At 46.1% G+C, this 22,506-nt stretch overlaps 1 protein-coding gene across 1 annotated transcript in view; it reads left to right on the top strand.

The window, feature by feature from the left end:
• The first annotated feature begins 17,135 nt into the window (after window positions 1–17,135).
• CDH2 (cadherin 2) overlaps window positions 17,136–22,506 on the top strand; it is a 259,251-nt gene continuing 253,880 nt past the window's right edge. Inside the window, exon 1 of the mRNA XM_083187475.1 lies at window positions 17,136–17,779. Within this exon, the coding sequence (XP_083043601.1) occupies window positions 17,708–17,779 (72 nt within the window). The 5' untranslated portion in view covers window positions 17,136–17,707. The remainder of the gene's footprint in view (window positions 17,780–22,506) is intronic.

Here is a 22,506-nt window from a genome sequence, read left to right on the forward strand (position 1 = left end):
GATGTTATGTCTATATTGTAATGCAGCCCACACACGCACCGATTCCAGCGTGCGTTGTGGGCTTAACTAGCACACATAGCATCGCATCGTATGCCTTGCGCATACGATGTGCATGCGATGCGATGCTGTGCTAGAAAAAGCTAGTACAAAAAGTATGTGCAGCACATACTTTTTGTACTGTACGATGAGGTGCCGCGGGAGCGCGCACCCCATCGTACAGCATCGCACCGCCGGCATCGGCACGTGTGTGGGCTGCATTATGCTGGATACACACTACAAAGCTGGATACACTCCTACAGATTTACTGTATGTGTCCAATCAGTGGCGTAACTAGGATATTTGCGCCCCCCCCCCGCCGTTATAGGCAGCGCCGCCCACCCAAGTAAAGTTAAACACCCCCCTTACCCCTCCGCATGCCGCCGCCATCGCATTCAGGGTCCTACAGCGCAGATCTCCTCCTGGCTCCGGACCGTCTCCTCCTGACCTGCAGTGCTAATGAAAAATGACCATCACAAAATGGCTGCCCCCTAATAGCAGACAGTTTTTAAGGATGCTAGAAGAGGCCGCCGCCTCCTCTAGCATCCCTAAAAAACTGTCTGCTGTATGGGGGCAGCAATTTTGTGAGGGCCACACAGACGCATAGTAACATAGCCCATCAGACCGGCACCCACAGTTACTCAGCGCCTCCCCTCCATAATGGGGGCTACGGGGCTATAGTTAAGCCACTGTGTCCAATCTATCTGGTGGGAACAAAAAACTGGGACTACTGTATATGGGAGCAAAGGACATTGAATGGTCAGTCAGAAAAACTGTTTAATCCTTTGAGTGCCAACATCTCTGTGAGAGATGCACAAAATATCCACTAAAAATGCCAGCGTCGCTATCATTTGTTATATAAATTCAAATGAAAAATGTGTGTAAAAAAATATTATTTTTCATATATAAGGTAAACATTCATTATGGTGAATAAAAATGTTTGCTGGTCAATTTTCACACCTCTTTTGACAAGTTCCTTTGGCACTCAAAGGGTTAAATCAATTTTCCCAAGCAATTATTTTTGTCTATTTTTCAGCATTAATAATAATAATAATAATAATAATAATGATATTTATATGGCAATTTTCTCCTAATAGGACTCAAAGTGTGAAAATGTTGATTGTAATTTGTTCATATACATTTCCAGATTTTTGTTCCCACCAGACATATTGGACAGATACATCTTTATGTGTGTACTCAGTTTATGATTATCTGTCCAATATTTCTGATTGGAGCGAAAATCTGCTAATGTGAAGGAGCAAATGACAGTCAATCATTTGATCCCAAAATCCTGAAAATGGTCAAAAATGGTCATTCAGATAAATTGGTTATATCAAATGGATTTATCTCATTTGTCTGAATTTCCATTTTTGTATGTTTTCCAATGTTTGGGAGCAAATGGCCAGTTGCCATATGCTCCCAAACACTAGGAAACAGATAAAAAAGCTTCTTCAAATTAGTTAAATATGTTTAATTTAACCAATTTGTCTGAACTGTAATTTTTGTTTGTTTTCCAGGGTTTGTAACTGGTCAATTGTCATGTCAATGTCAGGGCCGAAACTAGGGTTTCCGGCGCCCGGGGCAAGGCAGTCATTTGGTGCTGCCCCCCCAGTGATGCTGCTGCGTCGAAATTTTCGGGGGGGGGGGGGGCGTGGCCTAATTTGGGGCGTGGCCTATAATCGCTGCTCTCCCGCGAGGCCACGCCCCCATTTTGCCGCTATGGGGGCATGACCCCGCACATTCCTCTCACCGCCACGGCTGCTGCCCTTCTCCTCCTCATCCCATGCTGCTGATGGTGTAGCCGCATCTTACTTTGACTTCGTCCGTCTCCTACTAGCGCTGCGGCGGGAAGCGCTGATGACTTCAAAAAGACTTGCCGGACGCTGATTGGCTGAATTCAGCCAATCAGCGTCCGGCAAGTCTTTTCGAAGTCATCAGCGCTTCCTGCAGCCGCGCTAGTAGGAGATGGACGGAGTCAAAGTAACATGCCGCTACAGCGTCCACACACCTGTCACCGGACCTCACAGCGCCCCTCACCTCCAGCGCCCGGTGCGCGTGACCCCCCAGCCCCCCCCCTAGTTACGGCCCTGTCAATGTTTAGCCTCTGCGCATGCGTATATTAACATATGTCAGGGGTGGCCAAACCGGTCCTCGAGATCTACCAATGGTCCACATTTTCCAGATCACCTAGCTGGTGCACAGCTATAGTCATTATTAACTGTCACATTTTCAAACATGCTGCATTCATTCCTACTATAGATCCACAGGTTGCCTGACAAACATGAACTGTTGGTAGACCTTGAGGACAGGTTTGGCCACCCCTGGCATGTGCATGCGCAGGGCTGCTATGTGGATGCGTACGCATGGGGATGCCCTGTGTTCCCAGGAAAACTATAGGATTCCCCATGTGAATGCAGGCAACTGCCTACCAGGAGCGGGCAGGTGGCTGATCCCAGTCATCCGACTCTAAACATTGCTATCCCCGTGCTAACGCATGGGGGAGCGATCAAACCAGAATAACTCCCATAGTGGAAGAGGCTAAGCCAACATGTAGCTAGTAACACACCTAAGAATATTGGATGGATGCGTATTTTGGACGGGCACGAGTGTTAGCCCCGCCTACCGTACGGATCGCACACACCGTTAAGACGCCGAGCGAATGGACCGCGGGTGTACCCCATCTGTGGCTCCAGACCACTCGGACATTTTTCAGTATGAAAGCAGGGATATGGGCTTGCAGCTGACATCCGGCTATGTCAGATGTCCGCCCCCCACACATGTGTTACGGCCAGATTACCATACGTACGCCCAGCGTTTTCATGGGAACGCCCATGAAACATGGGGCATACGCATATGGTAATGAGCCCAAAAATCCCTTCACACCCCTCTCCACCCCCTGCTCGGATGGTTCCGACCGATTGTTTTCTGCATGGAACTCACACCGTGTTCGGACGTGCGAGACGTTCACACCTGCGCAGAAACACCTCTGCACATGCGCAAACACCAAACATCGGCCGTCCGACCACACACGCAGCCGTCGACTCAATCAGAATAAGGGCCATACTGTCAATTTGTCAATGCATGTTATTGAAGTAAACAAATATGCAGCGCTGGAAGAAGCCCAACACAATGTACTACACTGTCAGAAATGACATGCAGACGATACTACGGATGTAACCGAAATCAATGTGTTATATTTTTCATGTAGTCTGCATCCAGATTTCATGCTTTCAAGCTGCATGAAAATTACATTATAGCCACATAGATGTGAATGAAACCTTACGGTTCTTCTATTTCCAGAATGTATATCACATTTTTCACACTGTAAATCTTGAAATTTGATTTCCTTTGACAGTTTTTCTAAAGGTAAAACAATAAGCACTACTCTTATAGTACATTGCAAAGTCCTGAAGTTATAGGGATACATTAACTGACATGAGGCACGGGCCTAGGGGCGGCACCTATTAGTTGCGGCAGCTAGCAGACGCCTCCTGCTGCCTGGTTAGTCAGGGACAATTCCCACGTGACTCGTGAGCAAGCTCCCCACCTTCCGATCTAGCATCAGACTCGCCGGCTCGTCTCACCCTGCCTCCTGCTTATGTCAGCCGCATAAGAACAGTGACTTACCAGTCTGCCCGGTCCCCTCCCACTCTCCGAAAGCGCACCGACCAGGCATCCCCGCTCCCAGCTAGCGGTTAATGTCCGACGTGCTGCTGATTTGGACTCTAGCGGCAGGTGTGAGACAGAAGCAGTGCTGCACGCCATGTCCACGACAGTGTTACAGGTGCACCAAACACTGGGGCTTGTGCCATGCGCATCACAGGAGCTGCCTCCTCTCCTGCTGCTGGCCACTCCCCGCTGCTGACACTGGGGACTGAGCAGTGAGCACCTGCTTCCCCACCATCCTCCTTTCCCCCAAAGCGTAGCGTTGGAGCCCAGCATACTGTATATATTATAGCTGAAAACAGAGCACCCGGCCAGTGCCTGCAAACATGCGCCCGCCGCCCAAGCCACCACTGGAGGAGCCCGGCATGTAAATACCGGGTACTGGACACGAGCATCCATTGCCGCTCCGCACAACCCCCCTCCCCCCCGCGCCTCATGAAATCGAGTGACAGGCACTGGGCACAGAGCACCTGCACAGCACCTCTCTTCAATCATCCTGTGCTGCCAAACCCTTCTGTCCTTCATGTATACAGCCCAGGCAGCCCCTCTGCAGGAATTAAGGTACAGTGGGGCAGATGTATTAAGCCTGGTGAAGAGATAAACTGGAGATAAAGTGGAAGGAGATAACGCACCAGCCAATCAGATCTAAACTGTCATATTTCAAACACAGCTGATTGGCTTGTGCGTTAACTCTTCCAAGTTATCTCCACTTTATCTCCAGTTTATCTCTTCTCCAGGCTTAATACATCTGCCCCAGTGTAGTGAAAGGTGCTGTATTGATAAGTAAGAGGTACATAGGGTCACATAGTAAGGGAAATAGATGAGTATGGCTGTCAGAGAGAAAAAGAGAGAGGGATAGGTACATCAGGTCAGAGACGGAGAGATATATGGCTGTCAGACAGAAGGATAGAGGGAGGGTTGGATAGGTATATGGCTGTCAGAGAGGTACATACTGTAGTATGAGAGAGGTAGGGATGGAGAGATACATAGCTATCAAGGAGAGGGAGAGCTACATGGGTGAGTGAGGGAAGGAGAGATATATATATTTATCAGGGAGAGGTACATAGGCCCGTATTCAATGTGACCGGCGAGCGACCGTTAAACACCTGCGCTGGCCGCTCATCCTATTCAATGTTCCAGGGGAACCCTCGCTGTCAGATGACAGTAAAGATTCCCCCAAACAGTGAGTCTTGCTGCTAATGCAGGGAGACCACTGCATTTAGCCGCGAGTCTCATTGTTTTAGTGGCTGCACATGTCGTTTCCCCCTCGCTGCAAAAACCCAGCAATGCGGGAAACGGCGTGTTCAGGGGGTGAGTTGAATACTGACCCTGCGAGCTGTGACAGCAAGCAGGCATCACTGCTCGCTGTCACACCGCGCAAAAGTCATTGAATATACCCCATAGAGTGAGTGAGAGAGAGGGAGTGAAGGATAGGTGTATTGCAGACAGAGGGAGGGAGAGGTACAAAGGATAAGTGAGGGAGGTAAGGAGAGGAGTTGGGCTGACAAAGGAAGGTGGGTGTGAGAGGTGCAATGAGCGAGGGAAGGAGAGGCGTAGGACTGCAGTGGAGTCATTTTCTTCCCCTTGTCAATAAAGAGGTCTCTTAGGCCCTTATTCAGATCTCAAAAATGTTGTGCCTAGGGGCGGCCTGACCCCTAAATTCGCACCTGGCACTGCAGGTGGAACAGATGTTACTTGTGCAGAGAGAATTAGATTTGGGGGGGGGGGGGGGTTTACTTCAAAGTGAGATCTATATTGCAGTGTAAAAATAAAGCAGTCCGTATTAACCCTGCACAGAAACAAAATAACTCACCCAAATCTAATTCTCTCTGCACATTTTACATCTGCCCCCCTGCAGTGCACATGGTTTTGTCCATCTAAGAAGGATTTTGTCAGAAAGAGTGAACTAGAATAAGGCCCTCAATCAGATCTATCTATTACTTTCTAGAAGGTGCTAAATAAATAAGGGAGGATAATCTAATTGGTTGCTATGGGAAACATCTCATCTTCAATAAAACTCCCTGCTACATAAATCTACCCCATATTTTTCAACCCAGGCCTGTACTGAAGATGTTGTGACTGGTCCTGACACCTAAGGTGCAAAGTTGCAAGGTCTTCCCAGTTTCTGCCGTCCTGACATTCCTGATCCCAGCCTCCTCTTTTGGAGGAGGGTTGAGGTCTGTTCAGGCTGCTTATATGCCCTTGTATGGCAATGTTTTAACTTGAAGTGTAAAATTAAAAATGTTAAAAGTTGATGGTACAAGGTGTGAGAAAAGGCAACACATAGGGCGGTATTCAATGTGAATACCTGCGAGGTGCAGCGAATCCTTTTTTGGATTCGCTGCACATTCGCCACGTTCCGGAGCCGGCGGGCTCCGGTATTCAACGAGTCAGGGGCAGCGAGCCCCTGACTGGCGAATATGAGCTCCTGCGGCGATTGCCGCAGGGAGCCTGAGGACGATGCCAGGCAGAGAGATGGTAGTCTCTCTGCCTAGCCCAGACCTTTGTGGGGGGTTAGGTGGGCTCCCCGGGTGCCAGGCAGCACAGGCTGCACCCCCGAGGGTGCCAGCAGGGGGGCGTATATTCACTACACACGATCGTAATGATCGTGCAGTGAATATATGAATATGTAATGAGCGGCTCGGCTCCGGCGCCCCCTGCTGGCTGCTGTGTAAAAAAAAAAAATTAAAATTATTTAAAATTATTTAAAATTAAATATATATTCATGTGCTTACAGCACATGAATAAAAATAGCATGCCCCTCCTCAGAATAAAATTCCTGATTTTTTTACACCAAATGTAAAAAACAAAACACTTTATTTTAAAAGTTCACATTCCACTTCGCCATAAAAAGATAGCGATTGCTACTCGGTGAATCATGGCGAAAAAAACCTTCAAATGTATTCGCCATGTGGTCATTGAATAGGGTGATTTACCGTTTTTGACAGAAATTCGCCAAACAGCACAAATTCGCCATAAAAACCTGGCGAATCAGGCTCATTGAATACCGCCCAAAGTGGTTAGTGCTTAGATTAAAATGGTTTCGATTAGGCAAAGATTTGCTGGGCGGAACATTTCACCCCTTCACTCCATTAGGAGTCAAATTTAGAAAAATCCTTGCTTAGTGGGTGGCTGTAAATAATACCCCTTTCACATTGCAAATGCAGGGTGGCAACCGGAATTTGGCCATGGGTCTGTCCCGGGAGCGAACCGGCATTTGCAATGATTAGTCCCCACAGCAACTGGCAATAAGCCGGGTAGCTGACGACAGAAAGAGGGCGGGCGGAGCGCCAGTACATCATCGGGAGGTGGGGAAGGAGGCAGTGCTTGGAGCTGACGCTGCCTCCTCCCTATAGTGTGAATGGTAACCAGGTTGCTTGACACTGGTTTAACCCTTTTTTAACCCGGGTCGGAATGTATTGCTAAACCCGGGTAATTTCAAAAGGTCCTTTCACGGGGAGGACCCGGGTCAACCCGGCAACAACTCGGATAGGACCCGGGTTATTTGTGCTATCTGAAAGGAGTATAACTGCTTCAGTCTACAAAGTTGTTATTAATGTAATAAATGCACAATGCCTCTCCATTAGGCTGGGTACACACTGTGCGATATGCTAAGTCAACGTTAATATTAACGATTTCCCTTGATCTCTCCGGAGCTCCAGAAGAAACGATATATTGCATACACACTGAACAAATTAATAAACGATAACGATAACAATATATTGTTTTCTGTACCAGTGAACATAATGTTTTATGAAAATATCGCTATTGTTCATCGTTATCACACTGTGTACACAATGGACCATATTCTAGTCCGTTTGCATGGCCATGTGCGTTTGAACAGGGCCAATAATTTCACATTGTGCATGCGCATGTCTGCACATACATGTGCATGCACTGGGTGCGTGCATCCCTGGCACACAAACTGTTCACTGGGTGCATGCACCCATCATTGCGAACAGAGGATGGGGGGGGGGGGCAGCGGTGTGGCCCATTAGCATATGGGAACACCCAGCATTTTTTGGGCGTTCCCATGAGAATGATGGGCTGATGACGTGGATGTGGGGGGTGGGCAGCTGACATCACCGGATGTCAGCTGCCCGCCCACTTCCCTCCAAATGTGCACTCAGATCTAAGATTGCTCTGAGCAACCTTAGATATGCGTACACGTTCCACATCATTCAATGGTCAGCAACCATCGAATGATGTGGGTGTTACCCCGCAGACTGCAAATGGATGTTTATGTAAAACATCCATTCGCAAACAGTGCGAACGTACGAGCCTTGCAAATGATGGGCCAGTGTACCGCTATTCACAAGGCAGGATCTGGCTCACGGAGGATATGAATGATATGAATTTGCATCCAAGGAAATTAACCAGAATACCCCTCAATATGCATCTAAGGGGTTATTCAAACCTTATCACTGCTGTGCAATTTCGCAAGTCTATCAGTTGTCAAATGACTGCGCATGAATCTGGGCTGCAGCGCTCGTGCGCAATGTCACACAGTGACAAAAATCAGCAACTTTTTTATTTGCAACACTGATGCAGTTTGATTGACAAGAAGTTGCCATTTGGGGGTGGTAACCGGACGTTTTTGGGGAGTGTCAGGAAAAACGCAGGATTCCCAAACATTTTTAGGGAGGGTGTGACGTCGGATCTGGCCTCAATTAGGATGTCTCTGTCGCAGAGTTGTGGAAGGGTCAGAGTTATGCGGGGTACACAACAGGACAACCTGAGCGGGTCGTCAGTGTTTCTTCCGACCCGCTCACGATGATGCAGGGGGCACGACCCGCTCATGATGTGCACCGTGAGCGGGTCCGATCCGATGGCGACCCACACCCGGGAGTATGGTTGTTTCCAGATCCTACCTGCTGCAGGTAGGATCTGAATAACGACCAACCGATCCGCGGGACCGCTCATTGGATCGTTATCGGACCGCACCAGGACGGAAAAGGGCCCAATCACCACACAATCTACATCCAATCGGTTGGAATTGGATCTAGATTGATGGGATCGAACCCTTGTCATCCTGCATACACTTGCACAGACTGGGAAAGTCATTCGATGATGAGTTGCAAATAGATTTTGCAGCTAGATGACAATTGCAATATTTTCGCAAGCCATTCTCAGACTTGTATGGAACGGGATTTCACTGACGGGGCGGCGACAAACTGCTCACATAGCAGCGATCAGACCTTAATACCCTCCCTAGTCGTCATCAACATAGGCAAAATTTTACTGCATGTTCAACTGCAGAGGGGTCGTGAACATGCATATTGTTAGAAATTATCTTATAGTGTGTATCCAGCCTTTCCAGAATCAAGGGATCTGTCAGCCCTAAATAAAGTTAGGAGCTCATTGCCTAGCCCTTTGAATTAGGCCATGTCTCAGTTAAAATAGTTATTGAGCAGGAGCTCATAAGGTGACTGCTGGAGACCCTGAGCAGCAATTCATCCATTTTAATAACCAGGGAGCGGACATTAAGATACTAGACAGAAGGGCCTAAAATTACACTTTTCCGCCTTTCCCGGACTCCAGCCCTCTTACCCTGCTTTGTTTCTTCTCCCAGCATGGACAGTGCTGCTGCCTTCTGGTTTCCCGGTAGTGAGCACCATTTCCTTCCTCTCACAGATATCTGCATAATAATGGGTGTGTGCCATAAAATGATATCTGCAACTTTAATTTACATATGGATGGAGTATGCCAGTGCTTACGGATTGATCTGGCCATCGATTGAGAACTCTCTCAGTGAAATAACCTTTCTTGGTGGAAACTCGATGGTCATCATGAAGATGCATGATCTTTTTGTAGGAGTGTCATATGAGTGTAGTAGGCATGTAAGCCATCTTCTGTGCCAATGGGATGCCTGTTTCTGATCCAGATCTTCTGCACCCTGCATTGTGTTGGTGAAAGTTTCAATGATGGTTTGGGCTGAAAAAATGGTGGGCAGGATCAATATCCACATACAGACACACGGATATTCAGCTAGCAAGTCCTGCATTACCATAAGGAAGTTTGTAGGCTGCAGCCATTTGGGCAAGCACCTGTGGAATCAGAACTCTTTTCTCCTGTACAGAGGGTTTCTCTGTATGTTGCATGTGCATTCCTGTGCACATTTCTTTCTTCTATACATTTTTGGTTGTGATCAGTTCATTTTTATTTTGCACAAACTGTGAAGTATGGGAGAGAGAGACTATAAATGAGTGTTCTGCTGGGACGATCTGCAGGTGACATTACTGAGACCATTGGGAGAGGACAGAATTCAGAACAACTGTCATAACATGACAACATGATTAAATGTTTTTTCTTGCTCTTCTGCTTTCATACCCTCCAACTGTACCGATTTTGCCGGTACAGTACCGTTTTTTAACAGTACTGTACCGGCAAAATAATTTTGTACCGAATTACCAAATTTTTAATTGTTTTCTCCTGGTGCCCGGCTCTCCCCTCCTGGTTCCGGCTCCCAAGTGTCCCTTGCGGCGCCGGCGGGCATTGCATGACGTCACTGCCGCACCAGCGCTGCACCCTGCGCACAGTCTGGTGCTCAGGGGATGGATAGGATACGTCTGCACTGCCCTGCCTCACTGTCTGCGCATGCGCAGACTCAGGGCGTGAAAGGACAGTGAGGCAGGCAGGCTGGCGTTAGTAGCGCGGTGCGGCTGCCAGACTCGAGCCGGGGCGCGCATGAGAAGGGGATATCCTGGAGACTTGAGAGTGAGACCCTGGACCTGGAGCTCAGCGCACCAGTAAGTCACAAGTGTAACTAGTAATATGAGATGACAAGCTGCAGACAGACTGATCATCCAGACCAACCAGAGACTGTCTCTGTGAGCCATATTCCACCTTTCTGCACACTGTGACTGTCTGACTGCATACCCTCCAACATGGCTTCCCCACCCCCCCCCCCCTCTCTTCTCCTGCATACATATATCTAAAAAAATGCCCAGTATACATTCGGAAAGAGGGGGTGACCACGCCCCTTTATCCATGGCCACGCCCCCTTTCCGAATGTGTACCGATTTCTGCCCTAAAAATGTTGGAGGGTATGTGCTTTATATATATAAACTGTAGATATGTACAGCCCTGAGACCCCATAGGACAGGTCCCATGGTACACGAATACAGGATCGCAGCTTTTTGGGAGGATTCTAGAGTGAGATGTGGTAACCAGTGGGTTGGAAAGTCAATGGCTGACCCAGAGAGGGTGGGAAGGAGTGTTATGGAGATGATGGTAAAGATGTAGGGAGCAGTGGAGTTGAGTAAGTGAGGAGTTTGAAAAGAGATCTGTAGGTGAAGAGGAGCCAGAGAAGGATGTGGTGGGTGATATTATACTTAAAGAGACATTGGGGAGAATTTTACAAGATGGGCAAATTCATATAAAGACACATTGGGCCAGATGTACTAAATTTTGATAAGTGATAAAATGGAGAGTACTAAATGACCACCCAATCAGTTTCTGTCTTTTTTTACACCCAGTCTGTAACATGGCAGTTAGGAGCTCACTGCCTGGTACTTTATCAATCTCCACTTTATCACTTTTCAAGGCTTAGGGGTAAATTTACTAAGATGTGAGTATTTTTTGAAGATGGGATGTTGCCCACAGCAGAATCAGAATCTACTTCTTATTTATTAATCACCTTTTAAAACATGATTGGTTTATATGGCCAACATCCCATCTTCAATAGAACTCACATACATAATTAGTAAATCTACCCTTTCGAACATCTTGCCCATGGTAAGGAATATTATATAGAGACAGGCATATCTAAAGAGACACACTATATATGAAGAGTCATGCTGGATGATATTACACATGTACACCCCGACCTCATCCTTGCTGCGATCAAGGATGAGTAAAGTTTCATAAAGGAATATCTCATTACCTTAAGATACATGGTGTATTTTAAGCTGGATGTACTATGCAATTCATCTAGTATCCAATACATAGTGACACCTATCAGGTACTTATCTGCATAAAAAGGGCAGTCTTCCCAATGAGTGGGATGTACTAAAGAACAAATGTGGTAAAAACACCACTTTCTGAGGTTTTACCGCATTTCCAAATGCACCAAAGCCTCTAGGCCAGGACTGCATTGAGGAGGGTAACGACGGCTCCTGTTGGATAATACAGGTGACGGGTCTAAGCTCTGGAATGCATCACATTCTAGAGCTTGGTACAGATGGAGCGCCTCTCCACCAGGGATGCTAGGGAGGGATCCTGTTGGATCCCTCAGAGCAAGGAGCCATGATAGAAGTCTATAGGCTTCTATGGGCAACACTGATCTGAAGATCGTATTGCCCATCTCATCCATGCCCTAGAATGTATCGCACTCAGGGCTTGGTACATATGCAGACCACGGCCAAACCACTGAAAACTGTATTTTTGGAGGTTTGGCCGCATTTCCTTGCATCTTGCCCATGGTGATGTAGCGGTGGGTAATATATATATATATATATATACATATATATATATATATATATATATATATATATATATATGTCCAAAAGAAATCCGGCACTCCCAATGTAGGTCAAGTATGGCTCCGGTGCCTTCCCAGGGGGGTCACCCCAAATATACAGCACAACAGCTCACCAAAGCAGGGGCGTCACTCGGAGACTTGCAATCCGTGTTCTTTATTCAAAAAGACATGAACAATACAACAATTGTTTCGAGCCCACAGGCTCGTCCTCAGTGAGGCCCACATGTGGTGCCATATTACATATAGAGTGATGGTGTGATAAAAGTGTGAATAAACAATGTGTGTGTGTGTGTACTTATGAGCGCATACAGGTATGTACAATATACACACAGATATGCACACAAAAAGACATGCATATACACATGCTGGTGTATTAAAAGAGAAGATGTTATAATAGATATACCCATGGATTGACTGTACTTGGGTGATCATGACTTCCAATCCAAGTCAGCTGTAATCCGAAAATCCTCTTAAAAGTGCACAAATAGGGGGAGAATAAGTTACTTTATTTACACCACCAAACACTCAATTTCCATACATTTTGACATGACTGCATATTATTTTCTTAGTTGATCATGATGGATATGTCTAACACTTGTGCCTACAGCACTAGATTTTCCTCCACACTTCTACACTCCTCTAGCCTGTAAACAATGCTGAAGCTGGGTACACATTAGACAATATTGTGAACAATTAAGCAGATTCCGATAGGTTAAAATAACAAAATGTTCATGGTGTAAGCGCTATGCCGTTGATGATGTGTGCCCTGCACGTCGTCAATGACATTCTCCATTGTCTGTGCATGCAGTACTACGGAGGACATCCCAAGCAAGGACCATGCTGAGGAATGCAACATGGCTTCCGCTCCATTGCTGCCAGCATTGGAAAGAGTGTATGCCAGATGGACCCGGCCTATTCCATCCGGGGCTGGCGGTCGGATCGCCAACCGCCGGAAGAGGACGCGCGTGCATCCCCTTCTAGCGGACCTCTCCCCTGGTCCCTGCAGCCAGTCCCCAACGCTTGCCCCCAGCTAACCCTGCCGTCTCTCTGAAGTGGAGACAGGTCCTGGTCCCCCGCCGCACAGTAACTGGGACGTGCGTGTGTGTAGGATGCTCGTGCGTCCCAGTCGGATGGAGCGCCATCTCGGCAATCTGGCGAGCCCCGGCACTGGCTGAGAGGCGCTCCATCTGTATGCCCTGAGGTCCAGGACTAACTGAAATTATTTAAGGTCAATGTAATAGCCAAAACCAGTACCGATAACTGCCAATCATAAAAATTGTGGAGCTTTAAATCTTGTCCTTCACCACATAATTAAATCTACGTATGACATACAATTACGATTTTCTACATAAGTATAATTGAACGATGTTTGTGTGTGTGTGTGTATGTATGGACGTTCCATGATAACTTTCGAACGCTTAAACAAATCATCTTGTAAAATCCATGTGAAGTCGATCCCCAGTCAGTTATTTTTTGTCTTGACTGCTTATTTATTGAGGGTTTTTGGGATCTTCTGTACCTGCTGCAGCAGCTCCTGCCCTGCTGTGGTTGGCAAGGATAGGTGGATAGTTGGAGACTTGGTCTGGCTGCTGTAGCAGCTTCTGACCTGCTGTGATTGGGAAGGGTAAACATGTTACCTCAAACCATATTTGATCCTTATTTTTTTGTAAGGATATCAATATGCTTATCCCAAGCATGTTTAAATTGTACTACTGTATTTGCGTCTACCACCTCTGTTGGGAGGCTTTTCCACTTATCTACTACTCTTCCTGTGAAAAAATTCTTCCTCGCATTTCCCCTGAATCTTCCTCCCTCTAGTTTCAGTGCATGTCCTCGTGTTCTGTTGCTCCTCTTACTGTGAAGAATGTCTCCCACCTGTACCTTGTTAAAGCCCTTGATATATTTGAAAGTTTCTATCATGTCCCCCCTTTCCCTTCTCTGCTCTAAAGTATACATATTAAGATCTTTTAGTCTTTCCTGGTACGTTTTGTGATGTAGGCCATGCACCATTTTAGTTGCTCTTCTTTGTACAGTCTCTAATGTATTTATATCCTTCTGGAGATATGGCCTCCAGAACTGAACACAATACTCTAGGTGAGGTCGTACCAATGACCTATACAGTGGCATTATTACTTCTTTCTTTCTACTGCTGATACCTCTCCCTATGCAACCAAGCATCTGACTTGCCTTCTTCATTGCTTTGTTACATTGCCTACCTGCTTTTAAGTCCCCTGAAATAGTGACACCTAGATCCCTCTCTTCCTCAGTAGTTTCCATTATAGTGCCATTTATACTATATTGAGTCTTTGGATTTCTGAGACCCAAGTGCATGATTTTGCATTTTTTGGCATTAAACTGTAGTTGCCATTCTCTTGACCATTTCTCTAATCTGCCTAGATCCTCAATCATTTGTTTTACCCCTCCTGGTGTGTCTACCCTGTTGCATACCTTTGTGTCATCTGCAAAAAGGCACATTTTACCCTCAATTCCATTTGCAATATCACCAATAAAGATATTAAAAAGCACCGGTCCAAGTACAGATCCCTGGGGTACTCCACTTGTAACCTTTCCCTCCTTTGACTGTACTCCGTTTACTACAACTCTCTGTTTTCTGTCCTGCAACCACGCTCTTATCCATTCAACTATCTTAGAATCCAATCCCAAGCTTTCAAGTTTATTTAACAGTCTGCGATGTGGGACAGTGTCAAAAGCTTTACTAAAGTCTAGATAAGCTACATCTACAGCCCCACCTTGATCTATTACTTTAGTCACCCAGTCAAAAAAGTCAATAAGATTTGTTTGACATGATCTTCCCCCAGTAAACCCATGCTGTTTTGGATCCTGTAAATTGCTGGTTTTGAGATATTCTACAACTCTTTGTTTTAAGAGTGTTTCCATCAATTTCCCTACTACTGATGTAAGGCTCACTGGTCGATAGTTGCTTACCTCTTCCTTGCTTCCACTTTTGTGCAGTGGGACTACATTTGCTGTTTTCCAGTCCTCTGGGATTACTCCAGTAGCTAGTGACTGGTTGAATAATTCTGTTATTGGTTTTACCAGCTCCCCTTTAAGCTCTTTTAGTATCCTTGGATGTATCCCATCTGGCCCCATTGATTTATCCATTTTCAGTTTTGAGAGTTCTGTGAGGACTGTCTCCTCTGTAAATGTACTTGTCTCTCCCTCAGTTTTCTGACAATACTTGCAACTTAACTGTTGGAGACTTTGTCTGGCTGCTGCCCTGCTGTGGTTCGGAAGGGAAGATGGATAGCCATGCCCCATTTACACCAGAAAATTCAGGGACTTACCAGGGAATACAGTCCCGAAATCATGCAGGGACATTCCCGGGATGGCTCTTTTCACATCTGCCTAGTCCCTGCATTTTCTGGTTTGAGGGGGGGAGAGAAACCCCACCCGCTCCATTTCCTAAAGGCAGTCTTGCGGAATTCCTCCTGTGTGGATCATCCCTCCTCCTGCATGTGGACACCGGTGCACTGCCTCTAGCCCCCGGCTGCACACCAGCTGGATACCCTCTGCTGCTTCCGCTGTCTCTTCTAACTGCCTTCCACATCAGGCACTGGAGTGAATGGGGGGGGGAGGGCACACTTCATCCCAAGCAGTCACCAGGCAGGCAAGCGGCAGAGAGCGTGCGGCGCCATATTTCAGCACCGTGGCCAGCGGCAGGCAAGCCGGGAAGCACCTTTCACACTGGCCTGTATCTTGGGAAGGTCCTGGGAGCAACCCTGGTAGCTAACAGGGTTGAAATCTTGGGACATCAGCCAACCCTGGAAAATAGGCCGGTGTGAAAGACCTGCAGCAGCTTCTGTTCTGCTGTGGTTGGGTGGGGTAGGTTGAACAAGAGTCTCATAAAGTTTTGCCCGTGTATGCACTTGCCAAATCTCACTGGGTATTCGGCAAGTGCAAAGTGAGCGGCTAAGACGTAGGTGTTGTGGGGGTGGAAGTATCAGTGATAGGCTGAAGCTTTGCTTATGGGGCAAGAAATCTAAGGGTGTAATCACTATATTTTCTCCCATAGTAAATATCAGGGATTCTAACTGAGTCCTTAGTTCACGTTTTCCAGATCACCCAGCAGGTGCACAGGTGCATTCATCACTCATTGACACATTTTAAAAGATCCACAGGTGGAGCTAATTATTTCACTTTTGATTCTGTGAGGAGACCTGCAAAACATGCACTGTCTGGGGTCCCGAGGACTGAGTTTGAGAACCTGTGGCAGGCTAAGCTACGTTATCAGCGTAGCCAAAAGGCTGTGTAGTTTCACGGCGGCAGCGTGAGCTGCGTTATCAGCATAGGCTGACGCCGTGAATCTACACAAATAACTACAGTGCTGTTGCCGGGAACAGCATCTCTGTCCCCGGCGTCCCTTGGAAGCCTACTCAGCGCCTCTCTCACACCGGCAGCACCAGCATGATCCCCTCTCTGTGCCGGTGGAGAGGCGCTCCACCTGTTTCACACGCAGGAGCATCTCAGACGCACCATTAATGATACGCTCCTGCATCTTATATGGTGTGGCGAGCTCAACTGGCGCAGTTTCACGGCGCCAGCCTACGCTGATAACGCAGATTACGATGCCACCGTGAAACTACACAAGTAAGGCAGCCAGGGACGCTACGCTACTTCTGACTGACAACGCTAACTACGCTGGGCGCGAGAACACTGACGTGACGGCATAGGCTGGCACCTTGAAACTACACAAGTACCGAATTCCCTTTACTGCCATAAGTATATCTTATTTTACTCTTTACAGAACCATAAAGCTTGGATAATCCATAGCACCTTAGCATGCATGGAGTAATAGTGCATCATGCTAATGACATGTGAGCTTACATGTAGCCCGGCATGTCACTGTGCTGTGTGCTTGGACAGTGTGACAGGAGGGGAGAGGAGGAGCTGCCAGCCCCCCGGGACTCATCCAGCCAGCGCCTTGCATTGTTATCAGTGAGTGAGGAGGGAAGGCAGGAGAGAGAGAGAGAGAGGGTGATGCTGGCGGAGAGTACCAGCCGCACAGAGCAGGAGCTGGGACTCACCGAGGAGGAGGACTGAGACAGGGCTGCGGCTGGCACATGCACCCAGCACTGACCCGCAGCATCCCCTAACAACAGCCGCCCCTGCTGGATTGGTGTCACTCCCCCGTCTCCCAGCCCCGTTATCTGCTGCTGCTGCCGCCGGTGGACTACAAGGTGGCAGACAAAAGGGAGAGGATCTCCTCCAATCTGTAGCTGTAGCGAGGACGCAGCCGCGGGACTCCTCCCGGGGGGTGGGTGGGAGCTGCAGGAGGATCCTCTGGAAAGCCCCCAATATGTGTGTTGGGCACAGTGTGTAGGGATGCGATGTGTGTGACCTCCTCTATGTGTATCGCTGCCGCCGCGTCCCTGTGCCGGGCTGCCGCTGTCATATAGGAGCCCTCAGCAGAACAGAAGGAAAAGGAGAAGAGGAGGAGATCGGCCGTGTTATCTGTCATTGGGCATCCTTCCTGCAGCCATCGCGACCCCATCCCCACACACCATGTGCCGGAGACAGCCCGGAGTGCGCTCCCTGCTGCCGACCCTCCTAGCGGCGGCCCTGCTCCTGCACCAGGTAACCGCCGCATCCATCGCACTGGTCCCTTGCAGCCATCTCTCCCAGCCAGCAGCAGCAGCGGCACCGGGACACCCGATCACTAGCGCTGTCTGCATGGCAAGGTGCAGCAGGCTTGTGCATCACTGCACTTGTGTCATCAGTGCACAGCCTCGTGTCCTGAGCCTTAGTTGTGTATGTGTGTGTCGTTGGTGTAATAAGCCTGGTGCTCGCATCCTTGCTTTTGTGTGTGTGTGTGTGTGAATTAGCATGCAGGCTTGTGCTCTGATCACTAGTTGTGTACATATACACCATTGTTGTGCAGGCTCTGCTGATCACTAGCTGTGCAGGTGCAGCACCCTGGATGTGCTGCAGTGAGCTGCCCGGGTAGAACATCCATGTAACCCTTAGCTTGCCGGCAGCTCCCATACAGGCCTCTTGAGGTCAGTAACTTGTAATGAGCACGATTTGTCCCAATGGTATTACCTTACACCTCCCATGCACCTGCCTTTAGCATCCCATTGTAATGTATAGTTGGGTTCAATCATCTTTTTCCTAATTCCACTATAAGTGCTTTTTTATAGAATTTTTGACATAGTCAGACATCCAGGTAGAAATGCATGTTCCCTATCTACAAGATATATTATGTACTATATGCCTGTCTGGAGTTTCTTTCACGCTGCTATGTGTCTACCTTGAGGCTAATTTGATCAATTTAATTTAACATATTGTAAATGTATTAATGTGCTGGATTCGCCGCCCCGGCACGGTGAATAGGTCGGCATGAGGGGGTTGACTTTGCCGTTTCTAATTTCAAATGGACATGTGACCTGGGTGAGTGTCAGAGTTGGATCATGCATCCCTGATCACAGCAGGACATGCTATACAAGGTGCTGAGGGAAAGTCCGGCCCAGGCAGAAAAGGGGCGAATATGACACCAGGTGTTGTATGTCCTGCTAAAGCTGCTGCTTTCCTTATTCCACACAATATTTACATGATTTCCTGGGTAGCCATTGCAATTTAAGTTGCACTTTGGCTGCTCATACCTTCCATGGCTGAGGACCACCACTCAGTACTTGTGTGTGAATCATTTATTAGTGAAGAAGAGTACCACCTCATAAACCTGTGGGGTAGCCCAACACCAGAAGTGCCCTTGTGTCACCATGGTAATTGAAGAGATTACAACGCAATCTGTTAGAGCTGCCTCCAGGGGTACATGTGTGCCTGCAGTGCATACAGAAGCATCCTTTATAGCCACCTTTGGAGTGTCACATTACAAATAGAAAAGGTCAAACTGATGCCATTCCTAAAATCTTCACTTACAAGAGCACATGAAAAACGGGTTAAAATGATGACTGTTAGCAACTGCCGCACAGATGGTACAGCAGCTCATCATTGCTTAATACTATTTGCAAGGGGTTCTCAGCATCTACCCAACTCCCTCTCCTTATTACTTTCTCTCATCACATCACTGGGTAAAAATGGAAACTGGCTTTGTTTTTTCCCCCTCTTCCTCATACCTGAGTACAAAATGAGATGTGTATTTTATTGAGACCATAGAAGTTCCCATGACTAAGATGGTCTTTCATTATTATATGGGGCTGAGGTCCAAAAACTAACTGACTACCTCTTTGTGCGGCAGGCATGTGTAGTAGAGAAGCATTTCTTTGTGTGATCTTACTTGGTAACAATAAGGTAGTGGGAGTGGTGTCTTGAGAGACATTTATCCTCCCCTCATCAAGTGGTCTATTATTTATTACAGCTATTCTTCTTTTTTTTTTGTCTCATTTATTTATATACATTTTTATTGCTCTACCTTTGAACTCTTATGGGATTTTTTTATGTTGCTTTATTTATGGGGATTTTTATTCCTGGTCATCCCCCCCCAGTACATCTCCTCTCCTTTGTGTTCTCTTTGTCACTCTCTTCCTACCCTTCTTTTGCTTTTGTTTTCAATGCTTATTTCACTTCATTTCGTGTTTCTTTGCTGAGTACTGTCCATGGTGTTTAAACTGGAGCCAGCAGAGCCGTAGGGATTACTTATAGTCTGCCTCCAGGTTTTACAGTCTGTAAGCCATAATGTGCTGACTGGCTTCCTGCTTTTATGCTCTCTCCACATTGTGTTTCTGCAAAATGAGAATGATAGAAAAAGTCACAGAAGTCACCCACGTCTCTCTAAGGAGAAGACCGTAATTCACCGACTACCCTTGGCTTCTCGTTTGAGGTATACGCTAACCCGAGACATTCCCCAAATGAGAAGTGATTTAAACAAGACACTGTAACCACATATTCCTCAATGAGAAGTCACTAAGCTAACCCACTAACCCCAGCTATTTCCCATATGAGAAGTGAATAAACTTCTTACTCTTGACTGCAGTGCCGAACATGATATATGTGTTCACTGTGGTGTGCTGTATCATCTGCTACATGAACTCTGTTTTACTCATTTTCTACTGAGTTTCTCCAATACATGATCCGCAGGAATCTTGTTTTCCTTTTGCGTCCATATTTCTGACAGTGACTACAGTAATTACCCCCTAACAGCATATAAACGAACACATTTGTGTTTTATTGGTGTGAAAAGCAACTGTTTTGACTTTTTGTTGTTGTGTTATAGACTAGCCGGTGGGTTGAGGCTGGATATTTTTTTAGGCCCCACTGAGGTAAATAGGCATGGTTTCCTTGCCCACTATAGGAAAATGTTGATTTATTGGTAATTCTTCCCTGTAGTGCATAGTGTGTTATTGCTTGCGCTCTTCAGAATGGTTATTTCCCTTGTTGGGGGATGTATTAAACAGGAACATAAAAAAGACAACGGGTGTTTTGCGAATTGGACATAGTTTAACAATATGCAATATTTGCAGCTTAATTGCACGATGGTAGATTGGTATACTAGTCAGGCTGAATTTGATAAGGAATACAATAAATGCGTATTAAATAAGAAATGACATGCACTCTTGAGTATGTGACATTTTATTTCTGTGTATTTAATGTGAGAAGGTGACAGCTTGTTGGGAGATTTTAGATAAGCTCTTATGCTGGGTAAGTTTAACATTTGAAGCCGGGGAATAGGCTTGTGTTTCATCAGTATCTGACCATCTGTAATGTTACAGCTGTGGAATTTCATTTTCTCTCGTGCAGCTCGCAGTGACGTGTTTTGTAACTATTTTCATTGCATATTGAGCATTTATTTTATTATAAAGTCCTTTTAGTTATGATGCCTTCAGTGTATACCTTAGGAGAACCAAGAGATCATTGGTTAAATAAAAAACATTTTCTAACCATGTATGATATGTTTGGACTACAGAGTATATGATGAATTATAATTATTATCTAAAAATACATTTTAGTCTTTTAAATAACAATAGTACAGCAATAAAAAATATATACAGTTGTGGGCTTTCAGTTATAGCTGTGCTGCCTTGAGTGTGCATGTTTATATACAGAGAAGTGCTGTGAATGCAGTTACTGTATATCTTCTGCAGTAGTTCAATTAGAATACCATGTGTAGGTGTGTGTGCAGCTATAAATATACATGTATATACGTATACACACGTGTACAGTACATTATATTAGTTGTCCTCTGAATTGCTTGTCTAAGGATGATAATACATAACATCATCCCTAGAAAAATCCATGTTGTTGTATTTGACATCGATGTGATAAACAGCTGCATGTAACAGTGACTACACATTATCTGGAAATAGCACTCTCACAGCAGCTGCCTTTGATACGAACATGAAGCACCTTTATTTGCTGCTGAGGCTGCTCTGTACCATGTCACATTTAACCATAGTGGCACCTTCCTGTTTACTTCCCAACATAATAATACAGAATTCACAGCTCTAACATTACCGATTACACCAAATTCTTATTAATCATAATTACATGTTTACACTGATGTGTTTGGTTAACTGTTAGTACACAAACACATTACACGCTGGGAGCCAGATTGGATGCATCTGACGCACTATAAGCATTTTTATTTTTTATATAATTAGTGATTCAATTCTGTAAAGTACATGCTAGGAGTGTGGATATTGATAAGATATCATTTATTTGAAATATTGATAAATGACCTGTATTGGCCAAGGAAAAACACAATGCCTTTGTAGCCTTTAAATCATTCTGTAAAAGTTTGATTTTTCTTCATTTATTTCTTCATTTGAGTATTTTGCTGTACAAACCAGTGACTAGGAAATCACTGATTAACTTTTGAATGCAGAATCTATCAAACATGGATGTACCTTGTTTTATGACGCAGCAGTAGTCACAAGTAACAAATTGTATTTGAAAAATATCTGTAAGGGTCTTTGTACACAAGATATTTGTCGTCATTTTTGCACTGGATCCCAGAGGTTGGCCGCAGACACAAAGGGATTATTGATCCATATGAAATATCAGCCAGTCATGTGCACAGGCTTCCTACTACTAAACCTGAATGCAAAAACATAAGGCTTGCAATCTATTTCATGAATGGTCCATAGTGCATTTTAACAGAAATACCATGCGCAAAGGAAAGCATAGGGATCAATGTTCCCTTCCTCTGTCTGTGCACCACCTCTGCTTACCGCCAAAGAAACACAGTACATGTTGGGTAATTAGGGAGTAGCCCAAAAGCTAATCACGTTCAATTAACGTATCTGCAGAAAGCCTTAAAGGCCCATACATACTGGGTGTTTTTTATATGAACGCAGCCAGGGGCGCTGGAACGTTTTTAGGTTGGGGGGGGCAAGATATAATCTCAT

This window comes from Crinia signifera, chromosome 5, assembly GCF_055691185.1.
Source record: "Crinia signifera chromosome 5, ASM5569118v1, whole genome shotgun sequence".
Lineage (NCBI taxonomy): Eukaryota > Metazoa > Chordata > Amphibia > Anura > Myobatrachidae > Crinia > Crinia signifera.